At 51.2% G+C, this 22,806-nt stretch overlaps 1 protein-coding gene across 3 annotated transcripts; it reads right to left on the bottom strand.

Annotated features, from left to right (window-relative positions):
- On the bottom strand, window positions 1-19,907 carry LOC142044034 (taperin-like). Of its 3 annotated transcripts, none has more exons than XM_075056011.1 (4): window positions 17,713-19,907; window positions 3,357-3,537; window positions 2,953-3,083; window positions 1-2,550 (listed from the first exon to the last, which is right to left on the bottom strand). In XM_075056011.1, the coding sequence occupies exons 1-4, from the start codon at window positions 19,855-19,857 to the stop codon at window positions 2,488-2,490; spliced, it is 2,520 nt and encodes an 839-aa protein (XP_074912112.1). In that variant the 5' UTR covers window positions 19,858-19,907; the 3' UTR covers window positions 1-2,487. The 3 variants fall into 3 exon arrangements, 2 of the variants coding, with proteins under 2 accessions (XP_074912112.1, XP_074912113.1); XM_075056012.1 differs by having other exon boundaries at window positions 2,953-3,080; XR_012654188.1 differs by lacking the exons at window positions 1-2,550; window positions 2,953-3,083 and adding an exon at window positions 4,578-4,809 and having other exon boundaries at window positions 3,431-3,537.
- Between the last annotated feature and the right edge of the window lie 2,899 nt (window positions 19,908-22,806).

The raw sequence follows: 22,806 nt of genomic DNA, 5'->3' as shown, positions 1-22,806 counted from the left end.
TACAAAAAAAAAAAAACCACCTTTATTTTGAGCACAGTGATATGGAAGCATATCCCAGGAGATGACTTACCAGCTAATGCTTCTGCCCTCGAAACAGCTTTCACCTTCCTCTGCCAAAAGCAAGCTAAGAGTGCATCCGGTACAGACAGGTATTAAGAGTACAAAGCTAGGAAGTACAAAGGCAGCACCCAGGGAGGTGCAAATCACAGCTACAAGGTAGAGCAGGCAAACTGGAAAAAGTCAGCAGTACACCAAGGCAGCACCTGCTCCTCTTGAGAAGCACACTCTGCACTCCCACACCTCCACTGAGCCTGTCCTAAGTTGTAGGCACAGAGCTAATTCACTGAGAACAGCACGCAGAATACCAGAGCAGCATTTCAGCTGGCTGAAGTCAGTGGAACAACCTGCAGGATATTGTTGGCTTTAGCATTCCTCACTGATCCACAGCAGAACAAAGTCAGGACTAGTTCAGACACCTTGTCCCTAAGTTTAATTGCAAGCAGCTTTTGCTTCACCACCTGCAGTTTTTTTAAGTTGCAAATCTAGAGATAGAGCTGCCTTAAACTGGCCTAAGCTTTTCCACAGTGCAACGTGCTCACTGAGACCTTTTCTGCTAGAAAACCTGTGCATAACCTTTTCTTCAAACACAGTCCCTGATCTCCTTTGGCTGTGTGCACAGCTATGTTTAACTCCACATATCTGATAACTTACTCATCCCTTAAATCTAGCAGTTACTAGCAGGCCTGCATTTTTCATCATTCTACCCCAGTCTCAGCATCTTGTCCTGAAGTATTTCATTAATGGGAGAAGCCTCAGCACATGGGATTCACTGCTCTTTCCACTGGACTTCTGTCATGTCACAGGCAGATGTACTGCCAGCCACACACTGCTCCTGGGAGGTCACACAGGGAGATCTCAAGTTAGCTTGAAAAGGACAAGCCTTAGATGTACAAGGAGGTGGAAAGTCTTCCTTTGTGGCCTCTCCAGCCAACATCTAACAAGCTGCTGAGCATGGTTTGGTTTTTTTTTTGCATTATCTTTCCAGAAATATTTAGGCACCCAGGGCAGAAGATGAGGACAACTAGAAGAAGGTATGTCCTAACATTTAGTCCTGACCATATTTTTCAGCAGAACAACCTTCCTCCTGCTACTACAGTGTACGCCAAAACAAGTGCAAGGTATGCAGAGCATTTTCAGTTCATAGACCAGTGTCAACCTGACTAGACATTCATCATCTATATATAACAGACAAACCAGTAAAAGTATCACATTTAATCAAAGATACCAGCCTGTTCCTTTGGATAGAGCCACACACTGGGCTACCACTCATTTCATAAAGCCCAAAGAGGCTGTATCTATTCCAACTGCATCTGTTTTAATCCCAGAAGTACAAATCACATTAGCAGCAGTATTCCATCTTTTCCAGAGTGCAATTTTGACCCTGAGTTTACAGTAGTAGAAAACTTAAAATGGAAGAGTCTAGCAGATTCCTTTGCATATTGGCTGCATTAAACAATTACAATAGAACTATAAAAAAATCCTAGAAAAAAATACCATATTCCTTGTTCAAGTTCTGCAGAAGAAAGGAGTGAAATTGCCCTCCTGTGCTTTGCATTAGAGGAGCAGGGCAAGCATGGCTAGAAAGAAGCCTTCCTGCCAACCAAGACAGATAAATCTTGGGCCTGGCCCCATTAGATGCTAGAACAAAGCAACAAGAGGAACTGGCAAAATGAAGCACAATTAGCAGTTAGGAGAGACTGGACCCCAGAGCTGGGTATGGACAGATCAAAGCTATGGCCAATGTTTGGGAATCTTTAAGAGGCTCAAGCCAGTCTGGACACTTCTTTACAGATCAGTGCAAAAATGACACAAGCATTTATTCCCCTTCCCATCCCTCACACTGTGTTCAGCTTCTTTCACAACAACATAACTGGCACATTAATTCCACGATGGTTCAGTGAAGCTACACCCAGAAACATGCTGAGAACTGACACCCAATCTAGCTGTCAAATCACAACCACTTCTGTGAATCCAGCTAACTGCCCAGATACTCCCAGTGCTCCAACTCCAGAACCGCTCTTCACTGGGGCCTCTGATGGGACAAGTGTTACAAAAGCTGCCCAGGCCCCATACAGTACCTGGATGTGTGGACTCAGATAAGCACTGAGAGAATCTACATCCATCCCGGGATTACAGATCTTAAGATGCTTGCCTTATCGGCAGCTGATCTTGAACAAGGAATACGCAAGGCCACAGGTAAAATAAATCATACGCCCTAAAAGTAGTAGTTAGGTCCCACAATCCAGTGCAAATATTCTCCGAAGATGCCCGATAGCATCTAGCCCACCCTTGGCATCAGGCTCCAACGAAAACTGTGGTGAGGGAGGGACCCAGAAGCTCATTTCCGTGGTGCTTGCATGGACATTCGGAAGGTGCACTGACACGTTTTGACCAGCAGCCGCTGCTGCAGGCTAGAAGATGAAGCAATCAAAAATACAGAGCAGGCTCGCTGCTGAAATCGGAGAGTCCGCCCTTCTCTGCTGGGGTGAGCTGTGGAGAAAGCAGAGTTGACATGGAAGTGTCATCAAATCCAAAGCAAATGAGTACCCACACCTTTAGACGGTGAAGGCTGCATTGGCACCTTGCCCGGGGCTAACGAGCACATTTAATTCCCCCCTCCAAACATGCCCTGGAGTACAAAGTGTGCCAGCTGCCTAAAGTCTCCTTTACACATTTACAGGGAGTCTCCTTTACAGGGAGAGTCAGGTCTGCTAGTGGCAGTGGGACCTTGTGTTGATCCCTTTGTGAGCGGTGGCACGCCTCCCTGGGCAGGAAACACACACAGGCGTTCAGTGGAAGCCACATCCCGTCCCATCCACTGTCCAGACCAATCCGAGCACCGGATAAGAGCACAGCAGGACAAAGCCAAGATTTGCTTATTTAAAGTCTCACCATGACTTGATTCCCATGGGAATCAGCTTCCTTCGGGAGGGGTCCCTCTGCAGCAGGCATCTCCTCATACTTCTGCTCCTGCCACTCACTGAACTTCACAGAGTGCTTTGGGGTGTAGCTGGATAAATCTGCTGGAAGGACAAAGCTGACGTAAATATTTCTCACCACCCCAAAAGGAAGTGGGATCAGGATCCTGGCAGGGACAGCATGGAAGCTGCCCATCTGCAGTTCCCTGTTCTAGCTCAAGCCCTGTCGCCACTAAGCTCCGATTCTGCCATCAGCTGGCAGAAGTCATCTCCATTAGCATTTCTACCTGTGTGGAGCCCCACAAGGGTCTGTAGGAAACATGGACGCTATCAGGTACCACCAGTAACCCCACAGTGCCAATACAGTGCCTCACTCACCTGAGTTAGGTGTATTGGGATGCAAAGTGCTATTTGGGCGTGGAATGTAAAAGGTGCGAGATTTGTCCTCCTCTGTTTCAGAAGCATGTCCTTCCTCTTCCTCCTCCTCTTCTGCCAGTGAGCTCTCTGATGGGTACTCAAACATAGTCTGCAAACTTGTCTCATTGAAAGAGATCTTCATCTAGACAACAGCAAAGGAGAATTATTAGAAAGCAGCACAAGAAACCATAGATCCCAACACATGCTCTGACAAAGGCCACCTCCCACACCAGGCCTTCACCCTAGTGTAAAGGAGCCATTGCATATCCCCCCACCTTTCCCCACGTGCCTTGCCAAATCTCTTACCACACTGAGAGAAACCACAAAGGCAGATAGCCAAACAAACGGGTTGGAGGCAGGTGGCTGAGAGGTCCAGAGTACCTCTGGCTTTTTGCCCTGGCACAGAATTTGCCATCACCTAACACTGATGTGCAGCAGCCAGGAGGAGCTGCTGGCGTGTCCCTCGAGGGATTGGTGTTGCCAAGGAGGAAAGGAAAGCATCCATATGTTGAAAAGGCGACACTGCTAATGCCAGCCAACTCGTTTGTGTACTCATACTCTAGACAACAGAAACATCAGTGATCAGGACTACATTTTTGGGAGGACATTCCGGCAAAAAGCTATTTAAGCTAGGTTAAAAACAGGGCTTAATACCAAACATGAGGAGATAGAAGCAGCTAAAGGAAAGACATTAACAGGTGGTAGTAGAGGGGGAAAATACTGGACAAGTGGGAGGCCCTTTAAAGGTTCTGTTTTGAAACCAATTTTATTTAATATTCTCACTAATGACTTTTGCACAAAAACGGCAAGACTGAGAAATTAAGATGACTCAAACATGGGAGTTCATCAAGGGAAAACCAGAATTTTATGGGTCATGAAGAAAACTGGAGAGCAAGAACACTAGAAATGGGATGATGTTTAAGACCGACCCTTGCTCTAAGAGAAGTTCAGCACCTGTGAATAACTGAGAAAGAACATTTTAGATTGGCTACAGGACTGTAACTACCATTAGGATGCTGCTTAAATAAACTGGAAATAAGGACTGCCTGGCTCCATCCTCCCTGTAACACCCAGCAGGTAGTGGAAGGCAGCAATTGGACTTCCCCCTTCTCTCCTGTAGGCTGAACAAACCAGCCCCCTCAGCTTCTCCTCATATGCCATTTTTTCCAGCCCCAGGAGTACCTTGGTAGCCTCTGCTGGACTTGCTCCAGTTTTTCTGCATCCATACTGCAGCAGGACGCACAAATCCAGATACAGTAACTCCAGATGTCCTCTTCCAAGTTGAAAGGAAAAGCTGAGCGAAGGGATTGTTCCCCTGCAGCCTTACATGTCCTAATCATTATCTACCATTCTGCTTAGAAGATCTGGTTACAAGTCATCTCAACAGGTGGAGAGGAGATTCAGCCTGCTCACACTAGCAAAAACGAAGGTTGAGAAAAAGCATAACAGCTCTTTGTAAGTACACCAAGAAAATAAACACCAAGGAGCAGAGAAGAACTGCTGATGCCAGCATACAACAGACAAACAAGGAGGATAAGCTTGCCAGGAATAAATTCATGCCAAAAGTAGGGAAGTATCTAGCCAATGCGGATCAAGGTTCAGGAGCAGCTGCCTAAGAGGGTGTTGTGATCCCTTTACTTCTAACTACAATTAAAATTGAGCTAATAGGGTTATGAACAGAATTAAAAGGACGTGGTTGCTTGTGACAGGCAGTAGGAGCTGGGTGGTTCAAGAGAGCTCTTCTGATGCTGTGTAATAACTTGCAAGAAGAAAGCACAGCACATTTGCCCCATGTGCCATATTTGCAGTTTCCCTCATAAACAAAAAACCCCACAGGCTGAGAAACGGCACGTGGCCCCAAAGCAGCTATCAAGCAACCACACGTGCTGCCCAGATGCATGTATTTCTTGCAACAGCAGCAGCCGCCTCTCTGCATCTCTCCTGCACATGGAGCCCTGGTGCGATGCTGCTGCTGCTGCCAACAGGGTCTGCTGAAGCCGAACCTACAGCTGCACAGGGGCCAGAGCCTGCAAACCAGCAGTGAGCTGGAGCCAGCCTGCTACTGTGTTATCCTGCGCTGCCCACAGACAGATATGGTGGAGCTATGTGGGTGATAAGGGTTTTTAAGGCAAGACAGTAAGCATTTCATTGCTGCTTTTCAGAAAAGCAATGAGGGGAGCTTAAATCAAATCTGGGTAACAGAGTGAGTACCTAATGCCTCCTCTGCGCTGCAAATACACACGTCAGAGCTGTGTGCTACTCTGCCTGAGTCTGAGATGTACCTCAGACACAGGCTGGCTCCCTTCCCCATGCTCCCAGAAGGCAGGATGGAAATAGCAGAGAGGGCAACCAGCTGCCTTTCCCCATTCCCTGCCCCAGCCCTGGCCAAAGCCCTCTGACCTTCTCCAGATAACACATGAGGAGAGGAGTGATTATATTTCAGAGAAAAGGGGTTAGAATAAAATGGCCCTGAAGATCAGAGCATCCCAGTTGCTGTTCCCTGAATTTCTCACCCCTGCTACTGACCTAGATGCTCCCTGATCCGAGCCAGGCAGCAGAGTGGGCAGTGACTGCTCACAATGTGGCGTCTGTACTGCGGGGACGAGCCACACTGCCAGGCACAAAGGCCACAAGGGTGGAGGTGCCCAGGGCTTCTGGAAACTCAGAAGCTATCCCAGAACCAGACACTGCACGCAGGCCGCTTACCAGTGCTGGCAACTGCGCCGAAGGGCAAGAAGTACTTGACTAAACATGGAAAATAAAGGGGACAGGAGAGATGTGCCTTGGGTTTAGAATTTAAGTTTGGGAGATGGAACTAAGTTTTCCTGGGTTTCTGCTATCAGGAGGAAATCTCTAAGAAAAACTACTTTGAGTCCAATTTGGACCAAAGCTGCATGTAGTGCAGGAGGAGAAAACAGCCCCACCAGAGAGTAAAACCAAAGAGTAGAAAGCAGCAGAAATGACCAGGAGTCAACCCCCATGCAGTGCCCAGAAGCAACACACCAACAGCTCAGCCTAATCCCTGAACTAAAGCAGCTCCCACTTGCCCACAGCCAATTTGACTCGGGCCATGCTCGCTCCCTGGAGTCAGGCTGGGTGTCCTGCGGAACGCTCTGCCACCAGGGTCTCTCGGGTACCTGCTGCAGAGAGGCCACAACGCTGTAGGAGTCAATGTTGAAGCTATTCAGAAAGAGCAATTATTAACAGCAGTACCAGCCCCACACACCCAGGGCCCCAGCCTGGGGGAGAGCTCATAACAAGATAATTTGCTGCTTCAGCAACACCGCCAGCTGGGCCAGTGCAGCCTACGCAAAGGCTGACACCAGGCTGTCTTGCTTGGCCTGAGTGCACCCCGGCACAAGGCCCCCCCCTCCTAAAACTGTGTTGACTTTGTCTTTGGTAGCATCCCACTGCCCCACACCCAGTGCACTGCTACCAAGAAGCAGGAAGAGCCCTACAAAACAACTGTGCTCTGCAATAAAGCACCCCAACGCACCCAGGCAAAGCAAACACTGGAGGAACAACCAGGCACTGGCACAGGGTTGGACTCCGGCAAACAGGCTCTGCGCAAGCGGCCACCTTCCCTGCACCTGCACACCCCCCTGGGGCACTCTGTCGACCTTGCCCATATAGAGCAAAAGCCCCAAAACTCAAAGAGATAAACCTGCTGTGGCATCACCTGCGTTCCCCCTGCAAGCTCCCCTCCCCAAGCATGAGGTGGTTTCAAGGGAAGCACAAAGCAGCTCTGCTTGATCCAACAGAATACGAAGGACAACTTATTCAGGCAAAACTAGGGAACACATGGGTCAGCATAGCTGCATTAAGAAACCCCCCGAGCAGCTAATGAGCAGAACTGAGCACTGCACGCAGGAAACACAGGCAGATTCCGTCCCAGGAACCATCTAAAAAAGAAAAATCAAGAGCCCAGTAATGGCACAGACAATAGGTTTGCACAGCCAGCAGCCCCTTGCCAGACCATCTAGACTTTTATGGAAACACAAAAGGCGACAGGGGTCATTTTCTTCAGAAGAAAAACATATCCCAGAAGAGCCAAGCACACTCAAGCCCAGCCAGAGAACTCTGCTCATCTTGTCTCAGCAGCGGTTACCCCATTTCTGCCTCAGCAGCAGCTGCCAGTTGTGGAAAGGAAGAATTCTGCACCCTTCAGCTGTGGATGTTTGCAGGGATTTGTCACTATTTGCCCAGCTGAATACTTCATCCGGAACTGTGTCACAAAACCAGGGTCAAACCCAAACTCATATATCTCTATATTAATACTCTGCCCAGCAATCAGAGTCACACTAGGAAGAATAAGGCAGGCTTTTTGTGGAATATTGTGCTGTTCAGCCACCAGATTCTTGTTGCCATAGCAAAAATCATGTATTTATTTGCTAGAATTTGAACAGTAATGAGCAATGGAGTACCCAGGAAAGAGAAGCCAGGGTAAACATTGCCCAACAAGCCTAGATCTGAGCAGTCATACAGGGCTCACTTAGAAAAGAAAAAAGTCAACCTTGTTCCAGGAGATGCAGGCTGTCAGGACTCAGTCTGCACTCAGACCAACAATGAAAGAGCCCCCATGTACAGAGACATATTAGAAATAAAAATAACCAGTTTAGAGAAACCAGCCTGTGACATAAACAACGAAAGTCAGCAGACACCTCACCTCCAAAAGCTGAGGTGGGAAAGTCTGTAAGACTCTGGGGTTAATGGAAGAGCAAACACTCAATGGCTTCTCACAAACCATGGGTATCTCTGTAAGTCTCAGGAGAAAACCATGGGGTTAACCTGCATCAACTCCAGAAGCAATCTCTTTAGTGTGGCTTTTCTCTTCACCCATTATCACGTTTGCTTCTTGGCAGATGTGGCAAAGCCAAAGTGATAATGTAGGGCACGGTGTTTTACACCTTTTGAACAGAAACCCTCTTTGGCAATCCAAATCCTCACTTTATAATAGTAAGGGGAAAAAAAATTGTTCTAGGCATTAAAAGAAAAAAAAGAGAAAAAAATCACCCTTTAACTATATTCCAGCAAGGAGAGTCAGAGTCAGCATATTGATCCCCATTGTAGCAGCCTACAATGGGACTGGAAACAACTGAGCCCATTTCCCCTTCCCCACAGAGCAATTGCTGTCTCCCAAACCAGTGGCTCTTGCAGGAGGCTGCAAGGGGCACTGCTGCCATCCCTGCTCAGTATGCAGAGAAGCCAGATGGGATGACAAGTCGTGAAGCACAAGCTGGAGTTTATTCCTGCCCCCGATAGCATCACACAGTACCTCCAGCATGTCCAAACACACCGCACTGCTGTTGCAGACTAGATGAGAAGGCAATGGCTGCTGCATGGCGAAAAGAGGGACATAGCAATTTTTCAGTAAAGTGGTTATGCCACCCAAGTACTTCACAAGATCCAAACAGCTGAGCAGCACTAGGGATCAAGGTTTGCCCTTTTCAGGTACTAGTTTTCCTCTAATCATCCTCTCTCCCCAAGGAATATAATCCTGAAGTGACAAAATCAGGCACTGCACTGACTCCCTAGGATATGCATGGGCTGCTGGGTGTGATTTAAAGCAGCTTTTCACACCTGGTCAATCAAATGCCGCCTCCTTTCTCAGCAACAGCAGCAGGAGGGTTTTGGCTGATAATCTGCAGGAAGGGTGGACAACAATTCAACATGAATACAATAGCTCAGGAGCCCTGTGAAGAAGTGGGTCTCAACACAGAGCAACCTCCCACCTCACAGCCCCACGCTGCCATGGGGTGAAAGGAAAGGTCCCTGCACAAACAAATCACTGCTTATGGGACTGGGAACAGAGGGCAGATGCAGGTATTTTATGGTGGACAAAGATCCCCAAAGGGTTTACCTGGTCCTTCCATCTGACCCAGTCTGACCATTCTCACAGATCAGCAGATTTAGTAAAAGGAGGTGGAGGAGCCGTTCATAAACTGCATACCTCTGAGGGACCTTCACTTTTTCCATCTGCAGTCAATGATCTAGAAAACTCCCTGCGATGCAGTTTTCTCTGAAACCTTTAGGTAAAGGATTTTTGGGAAAATGAGCCATTTCATAGGAGTTAGCAATGAGCTTATCTACATGCCTGTACTTGTCCTGAAAACATGGTCACGTGTCAGCCCAAATTATTGAATAACTCCAGGCACAGTCTCTATGTGTCGCAGGCTGGAATAGTACCCTGGAGGCTGCAGTAGCATCAGCATATTACCAAGGCATTTGCTATCATCTGGGAGAAGATAAGGAGCTTTTGTACCTCTAAAGCCCTTCCTTGACACAGGAAGAAAGGGGTTTTCCCTGACAGGTATCCCTAGGAATGGAGAGGACTTGAGGCTTGGTTCCTGTATCATATTAACCCCGAACTGCTACGGCTGAAGCAGCCTAAGTGTGTCCAGAAGACTGCAGATGGCACTTCAGAAATGTACTTTTCTGTCATTCTGTACAAAAACAAGAGTTTTGGGGCACAGGAGCTGGCTGCTCCACCATAGGCTCACTTGATCATGCTTTTCCAAGAAGCATTTTTCCCAAGAGTAACACTGAGTTTTGCTCAACTATTAACTGCATCACAGAGTTAGTTACTGAATAGAGCTAGCGGCACTAAAGATTTACAGTAGTAGCATGTCAAGGAAGCACTACGTTGCTGGCAAAGGAGACGTTGCCTCCAGGATCACATCCCAGCTCCCAAGCCACAAGGCAAAACAAGAAAGTCTCCATTTACAAGGCAACCCACAAAGCCAGCTCTGTGTAATCAATATGCTGAAGCACATGGTAGATAGGAGCAATGCATGGAGATTCGAAATATTAAACTCCTTGTACAAGACACGGGGAAGTTTCAAATTCCTGATGAGAAGTGACAGGCTAGGGACAGTGCAGGAGAGCATTGCAGGGCAGGCAGCTTTGTTAACTCTTCCCTTGACTGTGTTGGACAAGAAGAGAGTCCAGCGCACAACCAACCACAGGGCAACTGGAGTCCCAGTCTAACACGGTACAAAGCAGCTATTCACCCAAGGATCCCTTCATTCCTTCACACATCTGCAGACAGAGGAGCCAGAGCCTTCCACAGCTTAACAAGCAATTCAAATATTACTTACTTGGCCCATAAGAATTGGACAAATCTCCTTACATACATGAAACAAATCTCATCTGAATACACAAAGAGAGTAGGCATAAACAAGACACAATTAGTGTCAAGACTTGGTATCTTCATTAACAACACACAAAACTCCCAAACAGCAGAGGATTCTGCTTTACAGGCAACTCTGAGCATACAATTTGTAGCTAGAACACAGTGCAGCGCTGGGACATGCCACCCACAAACATTTCTGTGCAACTGAGGCTGACCAAAGCAGTCCAAACAAATACCTCGGTTTGGTGCAAGTGAACAGTCTCCAGCTGGAATGGGACGGATGGGAGCATCATTTCCTGGGAAATATGAGGAGGCTGGGAACAGAATTACTTCCCACCCTGGCAAGGAACTCATTCTAGACTACAGGACAAAAAGGCTTCAGTGATGTGAACAGTATTAGGTGCACAACAGAGTTCACGTTTCTCTTGCCCCTTTTCTGTACTACTAATATGCAAAAGAGACTTCCTCGAAGAGAGGTGACTAAGTGCAGCACGTTCACCATGAGGCTTACAGATATGCCCTCAGACCTGCATTTTCACTAGCTGTAAGCTATACAACTTCCCTAAGCACGCAAGTGTTTTGCTCTCGTAATGTCTGAGATATTTTCTTCAGCTTGCCTATAGTCCTTCAAATGCCTACAAAACAGCAGCTCCATCCTGCCAAGTTCCCAAGATCACCTGAAGGGCACTTCTCAGAAAACATCAGCACCAAGTTCCTTCAGTCCAGATCTTCCCAGGATGTTTGTGAAGTTTCTCTGTGTGATGCAGATGCTTCACGTGACTCTTCCTACACAAACTGTCCAAACAGTGATATTGTTAGAGCTTCACAGCATACCCACATCCCGCTGCAGTCACTAGGAAGAGTCTGGATTTGTAAATAGGTTTTAAATTGCCCAGGTTTCACTCAGGAGGGAGTAAGCACAACCCCAGAGGTGAAGGAGATGCTGCTGCAGCAGCTTTTACCGAGATGTCCTTTACTGCCACTGAACCCGGAAACTAAACATTTTAATTTTTCCTACTGTTGCCAACATACAACACAGACAAGCATGACTTCTGCCCTAGCCAGCCTGAGTGTGTACTTCCTCAGCTCTTCTCAGGAACACCGTGACTGTGTACTGGAAAAAGCAGAGTGGGGAAGAAAACCCAAACCCAAGACAAACTGAATACTTGAGATGGAGGGAAATTATAAACCAACTCCAATCTGGTCCATAGATTAAGGAAACCGATTAAGATAATGTTAACTGTAATCCGCGTGATCAGAATTCAAGAGCACAAAGCACTCCAAATCTCATCTCAAGCTCTGGGGCGGGCTGAGCCCTGGGCACGTTCTAACCAGCTTCAAAGCTAGGCTCGTCTCATATTTGCGTAAGAGTTTCTATTTTAGCTCTTCTGTCCCGTTCCCCGTGCTGCTGACAGTGGCAGGCAAGCAGGGGAAGGGAGGAAGAGAACCCAGGGGGAATTTGGGAGCAGCTCAGACTGTTGCTACAGCACGAGGCGAAGCATGGGAGTGGCAAGGCCATGGAGAATCTCCGTCACAGAAAATTTCCCGCTACAGAGATGAGATAAATATGACGCATCTGCTCTGCCAGGGGTTTAGTACAACAAAGTACCAGCACTTCAAGGAGCTGGCAGACAGCAGAGAAACAAAACACAACCTACTTCCCCACCGATAGCCTCAGGTGCGGCTTATGAGGTGGTTTAAAAACTACAACCACAACAAAACCCTGATTTCGAGTCTTCAGCCATCAACATCACAGGCTAAACATCAGCAGAATTAGAAAAGGGCAGGGAAATTGCCCTGTCTGGGTGAAACAGCCTGCTCACACCTGACAGATAGTGGAAATCACCTCCACAGGGGAGGGACCACACCAGATCATCCAAGACACCTATTTTCTGAGTAGGACTTGTCACTGCTGATGTCATCTACCAAAAATTCAGTACATCCATGTCAGATATGTACTACAGCCCCTCCTTAAATGTGGCAGATGTATTTGCCCAAGCAGAGCACAGCCACAAGACAGAACATAGAACAGGAACACGCACCTCTCTGAGAGCTAAATAACACAAATCTTTGTGCTGACCCCTCCAAAACAGACGAGGGAATCTAATCTTTGCAGAGAGATTTCTGGTTCCCCCACCAGGTTAATTTACTTATGTTAAACGTTGCAAAAAAAATACTTCAGGCAGTCACTGGAATTTAGATTCCACACTGTGCAGACTTGCTCCAAACAGGTCTGGGCAATAGTTGGAAGTGTTCATCCCTGCCAACAACTCGAGCCTACACCCGGTTCTCACAGGAGACCATCTCCAGCAGAACTGAACAGATGGAAAGCTACAGAGCAAGAAGTTCAGCAGGTTAGACCAACAAAACTGCTGCCCAATCCTGCCCATGATGAAAAGCCAAGGGATGTTTAGAATAATTTTTTAACAGACATTTAAGTGGGCATTTGGAAGCCATATTCAGGCATTATGCAGCTCAAAATGTTAGAAAACGGACCACGCTTAAGTCCATGCAGGATGGAACTTTTTGAAGTTCAGCTGAAGCTGAACATCTTTGAAGACAGTTTTGCAAAGAAGCAGGAAAGCATCAGATTGCAACTGTTTGGATCCCACCAACCTTGTTCTTGTAAGCCCTGTTCACACAAGGCTGCAGCTCACCTTCTAGCACTTGGCAAACTGCCAACTGTGACAAGCCAAAAAAACCATTAAAACTATCAACAATCTGATGTCTGTTGGCTCTCAAGTTGTATTATTTGCAGGACTTTGGGTGGCCTGGCCAGAAGTCCCCTTTCCTGCAGGATCCCCAAGAAGTACCAGGTCCTGGAGAGGACAAACATACCGTGACTTGGGACAAACCGCAGGATTGACAAGACATAAGGAAGGAGCACAGTCGGGGCAAATTCTGTACGCACAGGACCTTCATGGCAGAGTCCAGCCTCCAACAAGATGAGAACATGAAGCCTAAAGACAGACAACTACTTCTCAGGACCCCAGCTGTCTCAGCAGTCTGCAGTCCTTTCCAATCACTCGCTCCAACATGCCAGTCACATGTTTTACAGAAACCTAGATTTCTATCTTGCTGACAACTTTATTGTACGTTATTCTGGCAGGTAACCAAAGCAAGATTGATTCTTGTCAGCTGAGCCAAGCTAGATATTATCCTCTGAGATCCCAAAGATCCACATCCCACAGCAAAGCCTTCCCTTCCTCCTGGGGCTGCTATGAGGCTGAAGTGTCTTTACCTCTTCTGTAATAACAAAGTACAAATATGAACACTGAACAGAGGTCATCAACGGTGCTCTGCATCCTCTCCCCCACTCCCTGTTTAGAATAAAGGTCAGTAGGTCTCCTTCCACTCCTGCACACATATCCTGTCCTCACCGTCAGAGCTGACAGCTCAGCCAGTCTCTTCCAGCAGCTGCCCAGAGCTCCGCTTGAAACACAGCACGTCCGTTCAAAGCTGCAAACGTTCACTTCATTTTCAAAGTGAAGTCACACCCCCACCACTTTATCTGAACTAGCTGTGATACTGCTTGGAGAGGTCTCAAAACAGCCATGGAGTAGATGAACAGTCCTGAAGGGCATCTTAACACCTGTAGGAGGACAGGAGCTCAAACTGCCTGCCCACACAGGCAGCCTGGTCCCCAGGATGAGCACGGCTAGTGCTCTGCCCTCCACCTGCAGATCTTGATTGTGTCCCATCATACACAACCCCATGTTCACCTTCACAGCCCTGGGTGAATGACAACTGTCCCACCGCAGCAGCTCTAGTTGCACAAGAGAGCTGGGAACCCATTTTCTATTCTGACACAGGAACAGCATTTCCCTCTCTCTCCCTCATCAGCTCAAGATCCAGCTTCAACCCCAAAACAAACAGCTGCTTCACATATTTGAAGTGTCTGGAAGGAGCAATAAACCTATTTTTCCTGAGAGGCCTTGAACACCAGCAGGCCATAACAAAGTCACAAGTATAACTTGATCCTGCAGCTGCGCAGCTGTGAGCAGGGGGTTGGAGGTCCCTCCACGCAGACCACGGCAGCGCTGGAACCCGCTGCCACCCTGTCCCAGCCACCCTCCCACTCCAAAAAGCTACAGAGGATGTGGACCGGAGGATGTGGACCAAGTCGGCTCCATTTTGCTGGCATCTCTGCCATAGTCAGGCAACTAGTGACCAGACACTGAACAGAAAAGGGAGGACAAATTTCTGCATTTGAAGAAAAACACAATTTGCATCTCACAGAACAATCAGTCTAACTGCCACAACCACCTCTCTCCCTCCTAATAAATCATTAGCCCTGATTGTAAGCACAGACACCTGCCGATCCACAGGAACACACCACTTCCAGGCTGTGCTAGACCTGCTGTTTACCTCACCCAGATTCCTGCTGGGCATCAGCAATCAGATGAAGTTTTCAAAGTCATCGGTTTCACTAAATACCACTTCCTTGAGCCTGGTTCGTACTTAAAGAACCTTCAGCAAATCCAAGGCAAGGTTTGGAAAGGAAGACACTCAGCAGGAGGTGGGCTCATCCAGCACATCCGCCTCAAGAGAATCACCCCAAAAGACCTGGGTAGCTGCCCACTGAAACCAGCATCAGGTTTGATTTTGATACCCCAAAAGAGAAAGGGACACTGGTTTTACCAAAGAACTGCAGCTTCCAGCTCACAGGAAATGTCTGCTTCTGCCCAATTCAGGCCAAAATCAAGTTTCTGAAAACCCCGACATATCTACAAAACAGAACCCTTGTTTTTGACTGGTTGCCTTGGTGACACACAGTGATCTCTTGGGAAGAAACCAAGGAATGTGTCCTAATACTAGCTCCTTCCTTTTTGGGCATCAACACTCAGCCTTATTACCCAGAATAAAAGCCACAAACATCCTCTAGGTTAAGAGTAAACAGAATTTTTTCCATTTGCTACAGCATCAGCATCTTCTAAACCCTGGCAACAAAGTCAAACTCCATGCTTGCCACTCCGAGCAGGAAGGGACCTGAAAGAAAACCTGGTGTTTCTGTCACTACATCACCACATTTAATTTTACCCAGAAACTTGTGTCTCTATTTCTGCTTAAGCTGGATCTTATTTTCCAAAGGTTCCCCATTTGTTTCAGCCTCCTGAGCCCTGCAATGTAACAGGCAGGTCCTCCTTTGGCTTTTAATATCTCTCTTCTCAGAAACTAGATCTTTATGGATGGAAGTTCTCATGCAGGATATCCCCCACGTGTAATTCTTAGCAAACACCATTACAGTTGTATATGCATCCTGCAGTATTTAGCACGCTTCCATCTTCAGAATGCCTGCAGAGTGGGATAGTTAATGCTCTTAAGCTGATAAGAACACAGGCACAGAAGCTACATGACCTGCCCAACATCACAATCCAACACTGAACAGACAAAACAGTTGTTAACCGATTTCAAAGAATCTGGATATTTTACGTTGGGAAAGGACCTCTGGAGGTCTCTAGCCCAAACTCCTGCTCCAAGCAGGTCTGAGCTTCTCAGTTGCCCAAGGCTCTCCCCAGTCAAGTTTCAAATAGCTCCAAGAATGGAGATGCAACTACTTCTCTGGGTTCCTGTTTGTGTTTGATCAACGTTAAACAATGCAGTCACTGCACTAGCCTTGTCCTCATCTCCCTCCCTCCTTTTTGTATGGTTAAGAAAGGCTTCCACTGCACACCATGTATTTGGTTTTGCTTACTTGAGGCTTTATTCTTTTACCAGCAAGGCTGCTGCCCCAACAGTGCCACCCTGCCCAGAGAAATCAGCTCCTCTGGCAGCATCAGAAGCCAGGCTTATTTAAGAGTGTCTGTCCCACAAGGTTTCCTCTGTATTTTCTGCTCCATCCTAAGAGTACTGGGAACCATAACATGTTGTTTTGACATTTTCACCATTTATACCACATACCTGATTTGGTGTAAATTCAGTTAATACCGCAAACTGAACTGAGCAGAGCCAAGGAAACAGCTGGAATGAGTGCAAGCCAGCAGGTATTTAAGCAGCAGAATAATTCCAGTCTGATCAAGCATTTCCCCATAGGAGGACAAGGAAAAACCACAGGAGCACTGAGTGAGAATCAACACTCCTGTTAATTTGCTTATGCTGGATCTCATGGCACTCAGGTTCCAGACCTACTACCTGCATTGGTCACGATCAAATTAGTAGAGACTGCATGCTCTTAAGAAGGGATTTAACAATGTCAAGCCATGAGAAACAGCACTCCCTTCTAAATGAGATGCACCCTATTCAAAGGATTTCCTCAAATTATAATGCTCAGTGCCTCAGGCACCCACACGGATTCAGTCCATCAAATATTTAGTCGAATTTAGGTAACGGAACGTCAAACCACTCTTCCCGCTATGGAAAAACATGTCACGTCGCAGACCTAGAAATCAAGATTTGTCACCTTGGCGTGCTGCTTTCAGAGCCAAACGATTTGTGCCTGCTTCTCTGGTGCAGCAAAATAAGCCGCTCTTTCAGCATGACTGTGTCTTTATCACATCCAGATGCATTTCACCAAGCCATACAAAGATTAATTCTGAATTTAAGGCTTACAAGGACCTAAGTTAGATCCCAAGCAGTGAGAACACCTGGCTTTTGCTCCAAAGACACTTGGAGCAATTGACATCTTGTGGATCTTCAGAGATGTAGCTGCACATCCAGAACAAGTCGCCAGGTGGTATAATCCTATCAAGGGGAGTTAAGTTGTTGATCTCTTTCTGCCTAATAGAGACCTAATTCTTGAGCCTCTATCAATAGATCACTAATGCGGGGAAGACGCCAATGGCATGCTGCCCACTGTACTGTGGTCACTGCTGGGCTTGTGACACGAGAAGCTCAACACGTCCATTACCCACCAGACACAGCAAGCAGAGCTAGCGAGGAGGCAAGTCCGCAGCCGTTCAAACCACGCGACTCACCTCGATTTTCTAAATACCTCAAATATTTTACTTTCCGTTATCATACCTCCAAGAAGCGACTGTGGGAGAGGCCCTGCAGTTATCACAGCTCATATCCCACCCTCATCTACTTGGTGGAACACCACCCAATGCCCCCTCCCCCTGAAGGCAAGCCTCTGGTTCTCAAAAGGACCAGAAAAACACTGCCCATCTTCCCACCCAGTGCCTCATGAAAAGACAACCCAAAAGTAGTAGCCTGGCTTTTCAGTGCCGAGACACCCCAGGCAGTTACCTTCTTGCGGCGGGAGCCTGTCTTGCTCATGCAGGACCTCTCCAGGGACAGGTAGCCCCCAATCACTTCGATCTCATTCACCGTGGGGTAGCGCTTTTTATGGGACATCCCCACTTGGGGCCCATCAGCACTGTCCACGGCTTTGCCTTTTCCTTTGCTCTCCTCCTCCTCCTCCTCCTCTTCTTCCCGCTGTGGCCTTCCGCTGGCATCAGTGAGACTCTGCAGCCCTGAGGCAACGGGCTTCCTTTTGGGCACGACAGTGAAGGTGCTGCCTCCCCTCTGGTGAGGGGCAGAGTGCGGTCTGTAGAGGGGCATGGAGGAAAACTCCATCTCCAGGTCTCCAGCACCTCCAGGCTGATCTGCCAAGCTCCCCGTCCTCACAGCCAAGCCAGCCCTGGGAGAAAGCTCCCCACTGTCTGGCTCCACAATGTCATCAATGTAAGTCACAGGTACCAACGGATCCAGAGGCGCTGGTGGGGAAGCGACAGGCTCTTCCTGCTCCGGGGCGGAAGCCCTCAGGGGCTCCTTCGGTGCCTTCTCCTCCGAGGACGGCGGCTGCGGCTCCGGCCTGGCACTCTGCGCCGGGGGCAGAGCCGGGCCACCCTCCCGGCGGGGCACGAAGAGGAAGGAATTGCGCGAATTCAGGCGCAGCTTGGCCAAGGCCTGGGCCTGCAGGTCATGGGCTGGGATGGCGGCCAAGTCAGGCTTGGGGGCCGGGTGGATTTCGAAGGAGCCCCCGGCCCGGGGGGCAGAGGCAGAGAGCGGCTGGGTGGAGCCGGTGGCACTGGGGGCCAGACTGGCACTGGGCAGGGGCGACTCGGCCGCTTCGGCCTCCTCCGGCTTTGGCCTCCTGGCGTTGGCTCTGGCACGGGAAGCGCTGGCGGATGGCACTGGCGGCCCCTTGGGTGGCGCGGGACGGCCCGCGGGGACAGTGCCGGGCTCAGGGACGCGGCTACCGGGGGGCAGGCCCCGGGGGGTGACGGTGAAGGAGTTGGAGCCGATCTTGTGGAGAAAGCAGTTGGCCTGGGGGGCTGCGGCCTTGGGGGCGGTTGGGACCGCCTGGGGGGCTGCGGCCCGGGGGGGAGCCGGGGCTGCCTGGGGGGCCGTGGGTTGGGGGGTGACAGCCCGGGGGGGCGCCGGGAGCGGCTGAGGGGCCGCGGGCTGAGGGGGGGCAGCCCGGGGAGGAGCCGGCTGCGGGACAGCAGCCTGGGGGGCGGCCGGCACCGCCGGGGGGGTGGCAGCCCGGGGGGGAGCCGGCAGCGGCTGGGGGGAGGCCGGCCCCGCCTGCGGAAATCCCGGTGCAGCCTTGGGGGCCGAGGCCCGGGGGGAGCCGGGTCCCCTCTGGGGGGGCGCCGAGGCCCGGGGGGAGCCGGGTACCACCGGCGAAGGGGGCGGCCCGGCTCGGGGGGAGCCCGGCGCCGCCGGAGGTGCAGCCGGCGCGGCCCGGGGGGAGCCCGGTCCCACCTGCGGAGGAGCAGCCGCCCCGCCTGGCACGGCGCCGGGCCCGGGCCCGGTCGGCGCCTCCCCGCCGCGGCGTCGGCGGCCCCGCGGCCGCTGCCCGAACTTCTCCAGGAGGCGGCTGACGGTGCCCGGCTCGGCCGCCTCGGGCGGCTCCGGCGGCTCGGCCGCCTCGTAGATGACGACCTGGTCAGCGCGGATCTCGGCGAGGGCGGCGCCCCGGCGGGCCAGCAGCTCCCGCAGCGGGTCGGGGCGCCGCGGCGGGGAGGAGGCGGCGGCGGCGGCGGCGGCAGGGTCCCGGCGGCGGCCGGGCAGCGCGTCCCCCTCGGCGAAGCAGGCGGCGGCGTCGGGCTGGGACTCGATGATGAGGATGTTGTCGGCGCGGATGGTGCGGATGCCGGGCACGGCGCTGTACAGCTCCAGCAGCTGCTGCAGCGGCCGCGCCGCCCCGGGGCCGTGCCCGGGCAGCCCCTGCCGCAGCCGCCGCCGCTCGCTCTCCAGCCGCATGAAGGGGTTCTCCCGGAGCGGGCCCAGGCTCTCCGCCACCACCAGCCGCTCCCCCGCCGGGGGCTCCGGCTCGCCGCCGGCCGCCCCGGCCAGCTTGGCCCGCTTCCGCTCCAGGATCTCCCGCTTCCAGGCGGGCTGAGCCCGCGGCCCGGCCCCGAGCGGCGGCTCCGCGCTGCTCATGGCGGCGGCGCAGGGGGCACTGCTCTGCCTCAGCCGCCGCCGCCGCCTCCTCCTCCTCCTCCCGCCGCACCTGAGCGAGGCCCCGCCGCCGGCCCCGGTACCGCCCCCGGGCCGCCCCCCACCTCCCCCGGCGGGGCGGGGCGGGCGCCATGACAGGGCCGGCGGCCGAGGGCGCCCTGTCGCTGGCAGGCGGCTGCCTGAGGTGCTGGCCGGGGCCGAGAGGCCGCCCCGCTGCCCGTGCGGCTGCGGGGCCGGTGCCGAAGAGATCCGCCCCTGCGGGGCCGTGGCAGACGCCGTCCGGCGGGGAGAGGCCCTCGGGGGCCGCCTGGGAGCAGCTGGGCTTCGGCACGGGCCGCGTTACCTGACATGGCGTTCAGGGACGTGGCTAGCCCTGTCGCCGGGGTCCCTGCTGCCCGCACCGCCCGCCCCTCGCACACGGGAGCCCCCCCACCCCGGCGCTGGGAGGCGGCTGGGGGCAGGCCCTGCGGGGTCTCCAGCCTGCCAGGAGACGCGGTGACCCACCCTACCCAAAAAAACCCTCGTCTGGCTCTTTCCCCCCATCCCGGACTGGGCCCGCGTGGTGCCAGCTGAGGAGGAAGGGAGCGAAAAGCGCCTTTCGGGGCCGCCCAGCGCTAGCTCAGCCTCCGTCTGAGGAAGAGCAGGTGTCTGGGCGTGAGCAGCCATGGTGGGCAAAGAACAAGCTGCTGGCACCGGAGGAGTGTCGGATCGGGCCCGCCAGAGGAGCGTTTTAGGGAGGGCTCTGGAGGAGACAAGCGGGGGTTTCCACAGCACAGGGCAGCAGAGCGAGAAAGCGTTTTTCCTGCCGGCTTCACTCTTCAGCAGCGACTGCTTGTTGGGCACAAAATCACAGGGAAAAGTGCCCGTTATCAGCCACCAGCAGGTTTCTTTGGGAAGTCTGTGTGATCAGGAAACGATCGCATGACAGCTCAGGGCTTTCCACACCTCCAATAATGCTGTGTGCCAAAATCCTCAGCCCGGGAGGCGAAGGGGACATGGCACGCCGTGACATAAATAACCTTTGGCCAGAACTTGCCGCAGTCCCAGCCTGGCAGGGAGCTGCGGAGCCGCACCCCGGCGTGCCAAGCCGCTTCGACATGAGCGACTTCATCCCGCTCCAGCCGGGCTGCTGAAAACACAGGTGTGTTTACAGAAAGGAGCACTATATCCTGCTGATAAGGCTCTTACCTTTGCACTCCTGAGCCAGGACAGAGCAATTGCACCTTCTTCAAATGATACCTGGAAGCGCTACTACTGAAAATAGTATTTTGTTGCCAAAGCTGCCCACGTGCCGGGAGCTGTGCGATGCCCAGCTGTACTGTGTGCTCCGAGGAGCTGCTCTGCTGCAAGCTGGCAAACCAGAACTAAATGGAAGGAGGCAGCTCTTTGCAATTCAGCTTAAATAACACAAGGGTGATTTAAGGTTTATACATGAGCTGCTGTACATGGCTGAAGCACAGGTCCATGACGTACCGTCCCGATCGTGGCCCTCGCCAGGGCCCACAGTGGGTGCCAGGGTTGAGGGTAAAGACTAGGCAAGCGGGTAGTGACATTTCCCCGCCTCTGGTGACTCATGGCTCAGGCATGTATAGAGCCAACAATGTGCCTTTGTACTCGGGAGATCTCAATGGATTTCTCTTTCGTGGTCTTGTCTGGTTGGCTTTTGAGCCCATGTAAAGCCCATAAATCCTCAAATAATGAATCCCACAGTTTATCTGCACCTGGTGCAAAGAAAACGCCTCCGTTTGTGGGGATTGAACCTGACATCTGGTAATTTTGCTGCATGCCCGCCTGCCTTTATAACAAAAAAATAAATCCAGCCAGTATTCATCTCCTCCCCTGCCAGTCAAGATTTGAGAGCCTTCTATTGCTTCTGTTAACTGTTTCTTTTCTAGGCTGAGTCAGTGAAACAGCGTTAAGGACTGGACACTGAAACTTGGCTGGCAAGCAAGTGCTTTGGAGCTAATCCCCTGCGTCACTATTTACACCCATGGTTAACCCTGGAGGAGTGCCTGAGTGCTGTTACTAGGAGGCTCTCGGGAATGCTGCTCAGCACTCTCATTTTGGCACAAAAACGAATGCTCAATTACAAAACCCAGGTGTGACAATGACAGGGGACAGGACCCGGAGGGTGTGATGGCAGAGTGCCACGGTGTAGCACAGGCAGGAGTTCCCGGTTTTGCAGCAGTGCCAGGGCACAGCTGATGTGGCTGCGCAGCCGGCAATGGGATGCGGCATGTACAACACATCGGTACCAGACGTGGCACATACTGCTTTTGAGGGAGGTAGGGCTGGCAACAGTAGGATCTGCTGGGACAAGCCCAAGTACAGCCAGGTGACAAGGAAACAGGGAAAGAACAGGTCCCAGGAGGACTCGGAGCCGCATGATTTGACCTTAAACCCCCACAAGACATCTCAGTTCCTCACCCTTTTACAGGGCAGAGCGAAACTCCACCTGCACAGCTCCCACTCTGGGTTTGTGTCCATCACCACCACGTGTAACAGAGCACAAAGGGAGAGGGAAGAAAAATGATAGGTAAAAATAATCTGTTGTAACTGGGCTTCTGCAGCAAATTTGACTTTGTACCCTACAACACTGATTTAAAAACAGGACAGTGCCAACATGGAAGGGTTCCAGGATAAAGAATAAAGACTGTCTTTCTGGCCACCAGGTACTCTGGGCACCAATGATGCTGCAAAGGCCTTAGGGAGAACAGTGGCCAGGTCTCTGGCCAGAAGCTTGCTGTGCAGTTGGTGGTAAGGGATTAAAAGTGATTTCTGTCATCTGTCACACTGCTGAGATGGATACAGCATGTCCCACCCTGCTGTGGTGGTGGCACATGGAGAAGAATGTCTCCAAATGGGGAGGATGCACAAACAAAGGCTGAGAGATCCCAGCACTGAAGAAAAATGCCTTATGTGACAGAGTTG

Source organism: Buteo buteo, chromosome 23 (assembly GCF_964188355.1).
Source record: "Buteo buteo chromosome 23, bButBut1.hap1.1, whole genome shotgun sequence".
In the NCBI taxonomy this organism is placed as follows: domain Eukaryota; kingdom Metazoa; phylum Chordata; class Aves; order Accipitriformes; family Accipitridae; genus Buteo; species Buteo buteo.
Note: the sequence above shows the minus strand (reverse complement) of the source record. Positions and strands in the feature narration are given on the sequence as shown.